This window comes from Peromyscus maniculatus, chromosome 6 (assembly GCF_049852395.1).
Source record: "Peromyscus maniculatus bairdii isolate BWxNUB_F1_BW_parent chromosome 6, HU_Pman_BW_mat_3.1, whole genome shotgun sequence".
In the NCBI taxonomy this organism is placed as follows: Eukaryota; Metazoa; Chordata; class Mammalia; order Rodentia; family Cricetidae; genus Peromyscus; species Peromyscus maniculatus.
The window spans coordinates 7,300,579-7,315,378 of NC_134857.1; the positions used below are offsets into that span (position 1 = coordinate 7,300,579).

General features: G+C 42.9%; 1 protein-coding gene across 12 annotated transcripts in view; it reads left to right on the forward strand.

The window, feature by feature from the left end:
- Positions 1-14,800, forward strand: part of Pex5l (peroxisomal biogenesis factor 5 like) — a 212,252-nt gene that overhangs the window by 46,079 nt on the left and 151,373 nt on the right. For 2 of the 12 annotated variants that reach the window (XM_016000347.3, XM_076573884.1), the window contains exons 1-2: positions 10,596-11,658; positions 13,058-13,129. The exons of 6 other annotated variants lie outside the window; for them this stretch is intronic. In XM_016000347.3, the coding sequence (XP_015855833.1) occupies positions 11,566-11,658; positions 13,058-13,129 (165 nt within the window). In that variant the 5' untranslated portion in view covers positions 10,596-11,565. Of the gene's footprint in view, positions 1-10,588; positions 11,659-13,057; positions 13,130-14,800 lie in introns of those variants that run through there. 4 more of the 12 variants (XM_006971124.4, XM_042278939.2, XM_006971115.4 and 1 more) reach the window with 4 other exon arrangements.

Genomic DNA, 14,800 nt, shown 5'->3' on the forward strand with positions numbered 1-14,800 from the left:
CTAGGCTGTGGACTAAATAGTTGTGATTTGCCTTCCAGGCCAGCAAATGAAAATTTCAGAGCTTCTAGTAAAAGAAAGAAAGGGGTAGAGAGAGAGAAAGGGAGGGAGGGAGGGAGGGAGGGAGGGAGGGAGGGAGGGAGGGAGGGAGGGAGGGAAGAAGGAGAGAAGGAAGGAAGGAAATGGAGGAAGAAAAACTAGCTTTTGCAAGGTGGTTTTTCTGCCACCTCAGAGAAAGGCTGCTCTCTCCCTGTTGTATTGGTAACTTCAAACATTTATCTTGGTGCCCTATAGACTCAAAACTAACTGCAGACCCCGAAAATGGCTTGTTTGAGGGAAAAACTTAGAGAAGGATTTAACCATTAATTAAAACTCACTGAAAAAGAGCGATAACAATAATACATTTATTGTTTTGAGGAAGAAAAAAAAAGAAGTTCCAACAAGAGGCACAGCCTTGGTTTACGCTGTTGTAAATTCCTTTAACAAGGAGTTTAAGTGGGGGGATGGAGTCTCCTATCTGCTTCTTCATCTAAATTCTTGCTGTATGTCTTTCTCCTTTGAATAAGAAAAATCATCCTTACCCAGCGCACACTGAGAGAGGCATGTGCTCCCGTGTCTTTCACAGTAACTGTAGATGTTCTTGGCTGCCACAGAAAAATATGACAAACACTTTTTGTCTTCTAAATCTTTAGTAGGACAGTGCCACCTGAAGCTGCGTCAGCAAACTCCATGTCCTTCTTAGATGAAAACTCCTTTGTTGCCCTGCACTGGGAATGGCTCTGAACTCACTTGTTATTTTGGAGACATGCAGGGTGTCGGTCATTTGGGAGTACTAGTTCATTGGCTCACGTCATATGTGCTGTTCTACTTCACAATTCAACATGAAGACACACTTCATTAAGATTGCCACTGGAAACCGCCTTAGCTGTTGAACGCTGGTAATATAAAAAATGAAAAATACACATTTTCCTCAAAATCTGGATTTTATTGAAATCTTGAATTTTGACTTTGAAATCAGTGGGTCTTTTCACCTATTTTCAGGGGGGAAATGCCAGATTCCTAAGTCAAAATGGGTAGCTCAGACACACTTGCACACTCTGCTCTAAGGTCTTCGGTTTGTGCCTAGGGGTCAGCAGATCAACCAGCCCCTTTACAGGCCAGTGTGAAGGCCGGCACAGTGAAAAACAAGTGCCCTTAGGGCTGCTTATGAAAACACACCCCACTCCACAGACCTCCCGAAAGGCTCTCGGGGACCACAGGGTTTGCAGATAGTCTTTGGCTGCATTACTGCCTCCAGGGTTAACTGGACTCTTAATCCTGATGATTGGGTTCTTAAACCTTCTAAACAGGAAGCCACTAATGTCTGGCGAACTTAGACAGGCATGCCGGGGATGGGTGAGTAGTAACATGGAGAGGTGTTCGCAGCCTATTGCTGAGTCAAAAGAATGACTAGTGTTTGTGTTGTTACTTCTCTGATGCTGTGATAAAACCCCGTGGCCAAGGCAACTTATAGAAGACAAAGCTGACTTTTTTGACTTATGATTCCAGAGGGTTACAGTCCATAACAGCAGGAACAGCCTGGCAGCAGGCAGCAGGAATCAAAACTGGAACACCTAAATAAACCTCCCCAAACAGTGCCATCGACTGGGCACCAAGTGTTCAGATACCCAAGACAATGGGAAACATTTCCCATACAACCCACCACAGTTTTTGTACTATAATATCATTAATGTATAGAATTCATAGGTATGCACATATTAGTATCTTCACATGGGGGAGAGAGAGACAGAGGAATATAGACACACACACACAGAGAGAGAGAGAGAGAGAGAGAGAGAGAGAGAGAGAGAGAGAGAGAGAGAGAGAGAGAGAATGCACTAGGGTCTACCTCAGGTTGGGCAGTGACTTATGATCCTCCTCCCGCAGCCCCCAGTTGCTAGGGCTGCGGGTGGTCTCCACTATACCTGGTTTGCACTGTAGGTGCTCAGTAAATACTTTCAATAAACTGTTTTATAACAAAGGACAGTATTACCCTATCACACTAACTTTCCTTAATGTTTCTTGATTCCCAATATATATAATATGTATTATTATATCTGGTACTAAATACATATAGTATTGTGTCTGTGGATAGATATAATAATTCAAAAGCATTTCTATCCAACTTTTCTGTAATAGTATTAAGAAACAAGAAGCATGGCTGGTGAGTTGGCTCAGCAGTAAAGACACTTGCCTTGCAAGCTTGGTGACCCTGGAATCCACAGTGTAAGGGGAGAACTGACTCTCAAAAGTTGTTTTCTGATCCAAACACACACACCTTGGTACATACCTGCACACACACACACACACACACAAATAGTAAATAAATTTAATGTAAAAAAAGAAACAAGAAACTCTAAGAAAAGTTAGAGTGATGGGGTAATATTGCCTTTTGTTGTAAAGCAATTTGTTTATTGAAAGCATTTACTGAGCACCTACAGTGCAAACCAGGCACTGTGGCACCCACCTGCAGCCCTAGCATTTGAGAGGCTGAGGGAGAAGGATCACAAGTCGCTGCCCAACCTGCGGTACAGAGATAAGACCCTAGCTCAAAACAAAACAAAAACAAACTAAAAACTCAAGGAAATATGCGGATCCCCCTACACTGGTAGAGGCTTATAACGTACTTTATTCTTATTTCCAATCAGGAGTTACTTTGTTGTGCTTAAACATTGTTCCATCAGGCTATGGTGCAACCGTGGTGATTCCTATTAAATCTTGACTCAGTTTGCCCCGAAGGCCCCACACTCACTACTCAGGACCACTATACAAGACAGCAGGGGTTTCAGCCTTTGTGGAAACCAGGATCTGCCTCCATCCAAAACGGCATCCACAGGGATCATGTGTCAGTCATTCCGTCTCTTAGTACTAAATCAGTATGTCGCTCACTCTGGGAAACTAATTGGAGATTGTGACTGCTTCCAGGTAACATTCACAGTGCTCTCGGGTGAGTACCAACCCCTACTTAGTATTTATACATGCATGGAATATATTTGCATCTGATCCAAATATATCCCACTCCTCCTCCAGCTCCTCCTCTCTTCTGCCCCACATACATTTCCCTCCCAATTTCATGTGCTCTCCCATGCCCACCACCAAATACCAAGCGCATTTAGTGTTGTCTATATGTGCCCAGCTGTAGGACTGTCTACAAGTGCATGTGGCTACCCTGTCAGGGCCCACATCCCCGGAGAAAATTGCCTCTCCCTCCCACAGCTGCTAGCAATTGCTAATAGCTCCTCAGATAGGGGCGGGACTTCGTGAGCCTCTCCCCGGTCCATGCTGGCTTAACCTTGTGCATCAGAAATGGCTAGTCCTCAGTGTGAGTCTTCATAGAGACATCCCTTCTGAAGATCAGAGAATGAGCACATAGAGCTGAATATTCTTCCATGTGTTGATGGCAACATGGAATTATGTTAAATTATTTCTACCAAAAGTATCCTCCACCCAACCAAAGCCAGAAAGAGGCTGAATGAGTCAGGAGGCCCCCAACCAATGAATGCCATGCCGGAAGATAAATGGTGTGGTCAAACAGGATCACACTCAAGTTTTCTCCCACTAAGCAGTTTCCGCCTCTGGCAGGTGAAGTGCAGGTGGAACGCAATGCAGTGTTGTGAACAGCTGGTTCTCACTGTTTTAAAGCTAATGTGTTCCTTTGAAACACATTTGCAAATACACTGAAATATGCTGCCGTTCAGTATTCCTCCCCACCCAGCCTAGCATGCTGTTACTCCTACCCCTACCCCAACCCCAGAAGTTCAGTATTTCTACCCACTGCCAGCAGCAGCTCAGTTCTGGATTTACACAAAGAATTCTTGTTGATGCTCCCCCAAGCCGCCCCACAATAAATCCTTTCATATGCTTCACAGCACAGTTTCACATTGTGTTTCTGAAAACAGGCTCTGTTCCATCAGCTAGAGACAACAGGAAAAGTTGAACCATTGCTCAGGGCTTCACAGAGTGCAAATGTGTTCATCACTACTTACAAACATTCCTGTTTGTCAAAGCGCTCTCTCTCTCTCTCTCTCTCTCTCTCTCTCTCTCTCTCTCTCTCTCTCTCTCTCTGGTTCTTTGTTCCATTATTTTTTTCCTGAAATAATTATATATTACTGCATCAAGTGAATTTCTAGGCTTATCCTCAGCCCATTTACTGAAAGTTTGAACCTGACTAAAGGAAATGGAGACATTACATGCCTTGTAAAGTCAATTGTGAAAAAGGTGATGGATTAAGCATGTGCTTATGAAATTGGTGTGTGGTCAACTGCCTCTGACAACCCACATCTTACCAGGTTGCTGCCAGTCACATGCTGACCCCTCAGTGGCTCCCAGCTTCTCTCATTGCCTCAGCCTCCTTTTCTCCAGCCCATTCCCCACCCTTAGCAAGAATAGACTGCACATGGCACCAATCTGATGATGTTGCTCTCAGCTTGACCAAAGTTAACATTCCTAGTTACAAAAGTGTCTACACGAAACAACCTCAGGGCCTTTCTAACGTGGCTTTGCCTGAGCAAACTCATCCGATGCCTGACTGGCAGTGTGATGTGTTCTGTCCTGCAGCCTCTCACGGTGACCTTTGTTACTCAAGTACACAGCCCCTAAACATCAAATCCCCTCCTCCGAGAGCCACAGAATACTTGGAGTCGTTTTCCAGTCATCTGCTTAAGTTATTCCAAGTTGGTCTTTCAGTAGAGGCTGCCATCCAGTCACTCATTAGCTGTTGCTAATATTTTATACCTTCATAATAACATACGTGATTTGGGTTTTGCTAAATGTCCTCTAGGCTTTGCTGCTTTTATTTCTTAACTGATTTTCACATGCTCAGTGGGTAAACAAACCATCTGTGGCCCCAGGTCTTTTTGATTTTGTATATCTTGTGGCTCAGAAGAGCTCATCAATAGCTAGTTGCCCAGAAATACTCATTCATAAAGAGAAATAGGAAGTCTAGGCAAGCCCGCCCTTTAGGAATGACCACGACTTGTGTGTAACGAGGTCATTGTGAGCTTCTAAGCATTGTAGAAGAGGTGTAAAGAAAAGAAATCCCCGGCAACCTGGTGAAAGTAGTGGCAGAAGAGAACTAGCACTGAGAGGACATGCCTGGAGAGCCAAGGACTCGGAGGGAGGGCCAGGCTGACCTCCAGGAAAGAGTTCCAGTCAAGAACAGAAAAGAGGGCGCTGGAGAGATGGCTCAGTGGTTAAGAGCACTGACTGTTCTTCCAGAGGGCCTGGGTTCAGTTCCCAGTACCCATATGACAGCTCACAACTGTCTGTAACTCCACATCCAGGGGACCTCACACAGACATACAGGCAGGCCAAACACGAATGCACATTAAATAAAAATAAATTAAAAAAAAAAGAACAGAAAAGAATTATTCTGAACTGTCACAGATAAGTACCAAGTATATAAAAATTAAAGAAAAATATGAATTCTTTAAGTCCATTTGGGTTATATTAGAAACAATGATTGCAAGTCCATCTGTCACACAGTTTCCACACAAAGGTGCATGACAAGCTTTTATCAAGTTTGCATCAACATGTCAAAAACCGGGCTGGATTTGTGAATAAAAAATATGTGGCTTAGACAGAGAATATTTTTTCTTTTCATTAAAGCAAAAATACTGCAGTTCTGTGCCACAAAGTGTTAAGTGCATAATGCACAGATCAGTTGTTATAAAAGACAGCAGCAGCAGGTGCGGGAGGCCAGGTGCTCGGGGAGAAAAGAAAGGACCGGATGGAGAGGCCCAGGGTCAGTGCACCTGTGCTTGAGGATGTGTCACGTGGCTTCATGCCCACCGTGCAGAGTTGGTACATATGAGAATAAATGTTGTCATGGGGCTGTTGGTGCAGGACGTTATCACTGTGTCTTAATTGTAGCTGCAGTGGCTTTAATTCTCAGATTTCAAAGAAGCAACAGGGAGAGTTTTCTCTTTTCTTAATTGTGAGGGCTCTGGGGTCAAGCAGGGAGGGAAGAGGTATAAGATAGTAAGATTCAGTTACCGTTTGGGATCCGAAATGCTACTCTCCTACTCCTTACCGTCTCACACGAAGGACCAGGTATGTTAGGTGGGAGATGTGAAAATGGAGAACTTTGCTACTTCTTACCTTGGAAATAGCATCAAAGATGATATCATACCAGATGCACAGATGGTAATATATAATTTTTCAATCATTTGTGTCTTTAGGAGGTCAAATGTTTTCATTTATATCCATTGTATTTATAGCTTCTAAGGAGCATGACTTTTGTGGAGAAGAGAACCTTCTAGGTGAAAGAAAAGTGGACCTAGAATTTTCTGTGAACTGCACATCAGTTTTGCTTGCTGTTTCTCTGAGTGTGTTTTTGTTTGCTTTTTTGGGTGTCGGAGAGTTAAGAAATGGTTTCTTTATTGTCTTTAAAGCCATATAACACACGACTGACTCTTACAGAATTGAAATTTCAAATTTAAGTTTTGTTTGCTGTCTACTTGACCTCAGTGTGACACCCAAAGTGGTGTTCCTTAACCCAGTGTGGTCTCTCTAGAAAGCCATGAGTGGTTCCAGCTCTGTCCGGGGGTATGACCCTGGGGTAAGTGCTGCCATGTATTCCAGAGCACAGGGAAGCCATTTGCTGGTTGTCGTATGTGGGGAGACTGAGATCAAAGGATATAGAATGAGGTCGGTAATTAGCATCCGCTGACACTGCCTATCACAACATACATTTGTCTCCAAGAGTCGAGTTGTTTGATCACTTGCTCTTGCCTGAGAACTATAAAAATCCTAGGCCTTTGATCAGAAATCCTCCTCGATAATCCTAGGGATGGGACCAGTCTCCAGCACTCAGTGTTAAGAATACAGCAAGCCCTCTGATTTTCAAATCAAGCAATGACTTGCTAGAGAGAAGAAAATCCTGAGTGGTTAGTGCACCCACTTTGGAACTTTAACAGAACAATGGCTTTGCATTGCAGGATTTAAAAAATAATCCTTGAAAGAATATGTAGAAATGTGGTAGCGTGTATTATTTTTCAAAATAAGCACTGCAGACATTGGAGCTGACACAGGAGGAAGCAAGGAACAGGAAAGGCTGGGAGTAGAATCTAGACCATTTATTGTCATACTGTCCGAGAGCCACTTTAAAGCTAGAAAAGCCAGGGCTCACAGTGGCACTTGTCTTTATTCCCGGCACCCTGGACAAGGAGGCAGGCAGATTTCCATGACTTTGAGGCCATCCTGTTCTATATATCGAGTTCTGGGCTAACAAGGGCTATACAGAGAGACCATGAAAAAGAAAAAAAAAAGTCAAGAAAAGCCAGCATAAAGAGAAGTCTGCCAGGCTAAAGTAAAAACCACTGGGCTTCATGGCCATGTCCTCACCCAGTTACTGATGCTGTTTCCCCTATTAGAGTTAGCCTTAAAGTAGGAAAGACTACTAAATATTTGAGCTTATGCATGATTTTAAATGCAGTTTAAAGTGTCACAACGTATTTGAGGTCTTTGTATTCTCTTCTTACTTGGTAATATGCCTTCTTCAGAAGTGAGTCTGTGGACCATGTGTCCTGTTTGTTCAAGTCTGATCCAAAAGTAAAATAAAACAGTGAGTCCTGTGGCCACTCTGATTTACCACAACACGAGTGCACAAGCACACATACACATGTAAACACACACACACACACACACACACACACACACACACACACTTTAGTCTAACATTTAACCTTCTACTATAAACCTCTGTAACAATGACATTTCCCTACCTGAATTTGAATGAAATAAAACCAGAGGTTTGACAACTATACATTTCATGTCTATTTAAGAAGCCGACTTAGGACTTCAACCTAGGAAGAGTTGATAGGTATCAGCCTTTGCATTTGGTAGAGACCATCCTTCCTGTTTCCTGTTTTTTCTTTTCATCACTTCTTTGGCTGTTTCAGCAATGTCCTCTGTGGCTATGCTGACACCGTGGACCTTAAAAAAGAAAAAGACACAGGACCGAAATACTGTCAGATCGTGGAAGGCACACTAAACACAATGAACAATAGCAAATTCATGCCACCATCCTGCACCACTCACCACAAGAGCGTTGCGATGGCTGTGCCCTGACGCTGTCTGCTTAAGGAGAGAAATCAGAGCCCTCCCAGTGACAACTCAGAGAAGGGCAGAGCCCGTGCAGGCTCCTTTCCGTGATGTCTGCAGCCTTCCCTACAGCAGACACTTGGCTCTCTTAAGCAGTCAAATTTTCTTTCTTTTTTTGAATGATAAAATTCTTTTTTTATTTCAGAAAAATGCTCTAAAGTTTAAAGAAGAAGGCATGGGTCATTACTAATTCTTTCTCTCAGAGAAAAATAACTTTTAGCATTTTGTATGGAATCTTCCAGATTTTTTTTTCTCAAAGACTTCACACGTGATTGTAAAAGAGAAGTCACTTTGTACGAAAGGTCTTTGCCCCTGTTTTCTGCCCCACCCCCGCCCTTACCCCCCATTTCTCTCTGCCATCTGTGTTTTCAACTTTCCAGCATTTTTGCTTATTTTTCTTGAGTTGTAAATGTGCTCTGGACTTGTACATAAAGGCAGACTGGGGGCGCTTGACTCTTCTCGTAATCTTTCTTCACATCTTTGTCTTTGAAGCGGCCTCCTCGCTCCCCCTTTCACATCTCAGCTTTCCTGAGGGATGATGAATCCTCTCAGCGGCTTCAGCCCATGACCCGGGTACCCATCACTGCATCTGCCATCCGTCTTTGCTTCTCTCCCTGCTCATTGGTGACTTCTGACACCTCACTCAAGGAAAGGTTCCAGTTCCCACCCTCGCCTCCTTAGCACTGGGCACTCTCCCCTTAGTCTCCATCTCACCCTATAATGTGCCCTCTCCCTTTGATTGTTGTTAAAGGAGAGCTGCCCTCTAGGCTTCTGAACACGTCTTCATTTCTTCTGTCTCGTGAGCTCACCTACCCTGCCGTTTTCTTATCCATCCACCTAGACGTATAGCCCTACCTCTCTTCTTAGGTACGGATACACATGACCAAATGGTCGAGTAGATGTTTCTACTTGGCAGAACTTTCCAAAGACACCACAAGCCCACCAGAGACCTTGTGTGTGCACTGTCTTCCTTACCCTTTCTGTTTGATAGTCAATTCGATAATCACCCTGACTGTGGTGGATGTAGAAGGGCCAAGAGAGAGTGTGGACCGTTCCTCCTAGCTTAACAGTGAAGAGACGGGAGAAACGGGGATGTGAGGAAATCACATCTAAGTAGTTTTGTTGGCAGTGGGAAGAATGGTGGCAGAGAAGAGATTAAAGACAGAGGACACTGGGGGACACAGGAATTGACCCCAGACAGCTCTGAGGCTGAGAGCTAAAATGGCAATGGGAAACTCTTAGCTTCCTGACACTGGATTGCTAATTCTGTGTGTGACTTTTGCTTAAGTAAGTATATGCCTATTGTATATCATGAAGCAGTAACTAAATAATGATAAACCATTTTTTGAAGTACTTATGTGAAATATTCAGCCTTTACCTTCATATTGACATCTATAGTTGGGCAAAAACTACAGTTGGGGGCAATTGATCTGTTAGATAGACCATGCATACTTTTTCCTTTTTCAAAACTTCCTATGAAAGTCCCATTCCTCGTGAGTATGAAGAATACTTTTAATTCAGTCCACAAACAGCTAATATCTTTCAATTGAAACTCCCTTTTAATTTTTTTTAGTAGTATTGGGGGTTGAACCCACAGCCTCATGTATTCTCAGTAAGTGTTCTACCACCAAGCTACATCCCCAGCTCAAAGACTTACTATTATTATTGTTATATTTCATATTCTGACACAAGTAAGTGCCTTCGTTTGTAAACTCACTATGGCATCAACTTCTATTGATATTGTTATAATTTTGCCCAGTCTTTTTCCTCTGGAATAATTTCCACAATAGCATTGTGATACAAGTTCCCAAGTGTCGTGATTTATTTAATTCAAGTGAAGACATCCATTTTTCAATTCTACTTCTGTGGAAGGAAGGGTGGAGGGACAGAGAAGCAGGGCATCGGGGTGAGGAGAGGGTGGGAGTGTGAGCAGGGCAGAGTTCAGTTGCCATGTAGGAGGTTCTTAAGGAAACCACAGATGTGATCTGGCTGGATAGCATTCCGAAGGGTGCCAGAACGAACAAAGAACCGGCAATCTTGTTTCAAGCTAGTGAGATAGAATTCAGAATGATGTCACTCGGGATGCCGGGGGAAGATAAGAGACACTGTGTGTTGGAGTTTCAGACATGACAGCCAGCCTGGGCTCAAAGCTTTTCATAGGCAGGGAGACACTGTCAGCAAACCGGGAGGCTCCTTTCGCCTCTTTTCTCCACCTTGAGTTCTTTCCCCCTTAGCTCCCTGGCACTAACGCTTCTTCCTCAGATGCACTTAGTTAAGAGTGCACGAAAGTGACGGCAGGCAAGCACCCCCTGAGAAGGCTGGGCGGTGAGGGGCCTCATTTCTCTGCCTCAGTTGAAACCCTCAGCTTCTGCGTCTTGCCAGAGCTGTGGGTGGAGCGCAGGACGCGATTACCCTGTGGCTTCTCCTCCCACATAAGCCCCGCCCCTTCACACTTGGACAGTGGACAGATTAGCTTTCTTCCTCCTCCTGATTCACTCCTCTGGCTGATGTGCAAGATCTTGCAGAAGCCAGGGACTTGCGTTCTGGGCTTGGCAAAAGTGCTTAGGAAGAAGCCAGGGCTTCCCGGCTGGGAGGAGGGAGGAGAGCTGAAGACCCCGCCTTTGGCTCAGCTAAGCAAAGTGGGCAGCTCAGTGCTTGAAAGAGGATTGTGCTCGCACTAGATATCAGTAAGTGAGTGACTGTATGAGTGCCCCTGGGTCATGGGGTAGACTTGAAAATGATGCTTGATTCTAGGAGAAAGCTGCAAGGCTGCTGTCTGTGCGCTTTCTGTGTCCCGTAGAGACTAGAGGCTTAGGCACAAGAATCAGAACTCCAAATGCCTCCTCCCAATCCTGGAAAATGGCAACTTCTACTGAGAGTAGTTGTGGACATACTCTCCTTTCCTGACCCCTCTTCCCAAGAAAATGTGCTACTAAATCAGACAGAGTTGGGATTACGTGGGGAAAGTGAAATGTAATATTAATATATATTGCAATTTGTGATTATGTTCTCTGTGTGCTGGCATTGTTATATCTATTAGCAGAAATTGTCAGCAAAGTCAGAGGCAGGGGCTTAAATGGGGAAATTGAGAGTTTCTATGACCAAGAGACTGAGTAGTTCATACGTAAGGGATTAAATACAAAATTTATGTAATAAATAATAGATGGGTTTTTAAAAATCATTAAAGAGGAACAGCAGTCAGGAAGCATAAAAGTGCATGATAAAAATTAAGAAAAGAAAATTTCACATCCATGGCTTTTTGAAGTAGCCAAAAATTTCAGGATGTTTACAAAGGCGTGACAGTGATGCAGGAATACTTCAATTATTGTTGTACATTATTAATAATGTTGCCGGGCAAGATCTGTGGTTCTCTGGTCAGCAAGTTCTGGCAATGAAGCCACTGCCGCTGGTGCAAAGAATTCTGGGATGTCTGACAGTGAAATGGATGGAAGGACTCACATTCCATCTCTACTTAATGCCCTTTTGTCCAGAAATCGGGTCATGCAGATGAGCTACTTGGTACGTATACAGATCAATACTGGGAAAGGAATTTCTGAGGCTGTGTGGCAGAGGGACTGTAGATAATGTCTCAAAGCTAATGCTGGGCTGAGAGGACCCAAAAGCCAAGAGACAGGAAGCCAGCTTGGCTCAAACCAAACTTGTTCATTTTGTTTCCCATCCATCTTGAAATGGAATCTCAGATGAAGACAAGAATGATATCTGAGAGGAACACTGTGACCACTTGTTCTGCCCTAATTGTTGAAGTTTATTTATGTGTGGATGAAGTTGGGGGGGGGGAGCGGTATTTATGCATCCCAATACTTGAAATATCTGATCTCTGTATTACAGTAAATGACACAAATTAAGAGATATATTTATGCGGTGGGAGAAATATGAGAATTCATATTTTGAAATGTTGTAAGGAGGAGAAAAAGACAATGTTCTGCAGTAAAGAAGTCTTGTGTCATGGCACTGATGTGCAGGACCAGTGCTAATATGACACCATAGAACGAAGTTTTAGAAATCTAATTCTCTTCATTCTCATTTGTGAGGATAGCATCCAAAGCAAAGTGGTTTTTGTTTGGCTGCTTTTTGTTTTGTTTTCAACTTTGGACAACAGAAAAGTTTGTAATGGCCTTTACCTACATTTGCCATTGGTGTGAAGAAGTCTCATTATACTTCTGACATTCCCACTAGGGAGAAAAAAAGCTAAATATGTTACCATTTTTCTGCAACACAACTGTGAGACGATTGTTATGGTCAGACTGCTTTTCCAGCCTTAGAACTTGTATTTGTAAAATTTGCTGTAGTAAAGATGGGTAGAGAGTGGTCATTAGGACCAGTCACAACAATAAATAATGAAGTGGCCCTAAATCACACTTAGAGATATATATGTCTGTACTCTTCCAACTTTGTAAACTACCTAATTTTGAAACTAATATTATCTGTTAAAATCACTATTTATTTTCAATGTTAGTATTCATGTGATTTACTGAAATATTAAAAACCTGAGAGTTTGTTGTCTGGGTTATACAACACTTCTCTTCTTAAAATATATAAGGCATTAAAATATAACGCAATAGTTGACATTTTAAGAATAGTATAATTCTAAATGAAGTTTCTGTTCTTGAGAAAAATGTACTAAGAGTCTTCAAAGGGCTGCTTGTTTATCTCAGAGTGTGAGAGAGTCTTGTGAATCTATAGAACGAAACAGGGCATTGAGAAAGGACTGAAGGCTTCCTTTGGATGCAAGAGAATAAGCAGAGTCAACGCACAGGTTAAGATGGAGGTTTGCTGTACACGAGAGACTAATGTCAAGAAAGAGTTAAATAAAGTTTGTCTTTAAGAATTATTAAGTAGGAATTAAGATTTTCAATGAAAAGAAACTAAATTATATTTAAAATTGTTCTTTCACAAGAAAAGTAAAGAACAAGGCTATGGAAAGCTAAGCAGTGATGAAGACCTGGAAATAATTGTTGAGCAGAAGCAGGTAAGTGAACACTCCATATGTTTCCAGTTGCCTGTATACTTTGACCTGGTAGCCCTTTGGGTTCAGAGCCCTTTCCAACAGCTGTTTTAGCCTGTCTAAATAGAGCTGTTATTAGTACAGATTTGAGGAGCATCAAAATGCCCCTCATCTCTGCCCCACCGATTTCTGCGTGATGCCAGTATATGTGTGCTGTATGTGAAAATAAATAATAAAGCACGAAGCAAGGCCGAAAGGAGAGAACTCTGGGACTTAATACAGTGAGTCAAAATAACATAATTTGATTGAGAAAAGAAAAAGCTTTAAGTAAGAGCTATGAAGCATATTTTCTTGAAAATGAGAAACACTATCATTGGTGTGTCCTGTAAAACAAAATATGACGGGGTTAATAAAAGGTGTGAAATTTTGAGATGTTTAAACTTAAATTTTGCCCAATTTAGTTTCTGTTTATCTGCAGCAAGTGTCGAGGTGATTTGACATGGAAAGAGATTGCTGTATAGTCAGTAATGCTGCCCGTAAATGGATAGAAATGCAGCCTCTAGGTTGGATGTTCTGTTGGCCCATAAGGTGCAATGAAAACGGCTTAACGGAGCATAAACAATGACACAGCAGGGAGGGGACAGGACCGGCCAGAGCCTGACTTGGCATTAGCCCCTAACGTCTTTGTCAGTTATCAAGAAGACAAGCTAACTGCCAGTCTACTTAACTAACATACATGTGGCATTGTCTCTGAGGGCAGTGTCAGCAGAGTGGTAATTAAAAAGTCTGAGCTAATGAGGACATTAGGAAGTAGCCACTGACTTACAGAACGGCTGCTGAATCTGGACAACTTTCTCATCCTGTAGCTGGCTCTGCAGGGTGACTGCACTAAGGGAGACATTAGATGTGTGTGTTTGACAAAATGGGGAATGGCCACCAAGAGGTAGCAATGAGAAGTCGCTAACTTAGGTCATGCTTGGGGTAACTGAAAGGATCTTCCGGAAGATCCTGGCTGGGCAAAGCGTTTCCATGAAAGTTCATGGTGTGTGGGCACAGCAGGGCTTCCCTTACCATCCCTGTACTTCCTGCAGGCTGACACTCTGCTGCCCCTGAGAACAGCAGTGAAGGGCTGTGGGGGTCTGGCCTCACTGTTACTCACTGCCAGTTTGTCAATTTAACTAATAAGGTATGTGGGGCCTCAGTTTGCACCTCTGCTATTTTAATTATACTAGATTAATTACTTGGGACACGCACTCTAGACCTCCTGTGGACTGTGATTCTGATTAAGATTTGGACCTACCTGATGAGTAAGCATACCATGAGAAACACACACATACACACACACACACACACACACACACACACACACACACACACCTCTACCAAACTGAAGTTAGTTTTTATTTCTTGTTTAATCATATAGAAATGAATTCTTACTTTTCTACTTCGTTGTTATCTTCCTCCTCAAAGCTTTTAGTTTCTTCCTTATAAGCTTTTTGTTTTAACTAACCGTTGTCATTCAGAAACTCCAGAATTATTGTTTCTGTATTTTTGATGAGGAGTCCAAGGAAGTTAGTCTTCATTGTCCCTTGCTGACTTCCCACAAATTTATATTTTGGGGACCAAATAGTTCCAGTGAAGTCACACAAGCTGGCACGACTCGGAGTGGCCCAGTGCTGCTGAGTCATTCCTTCC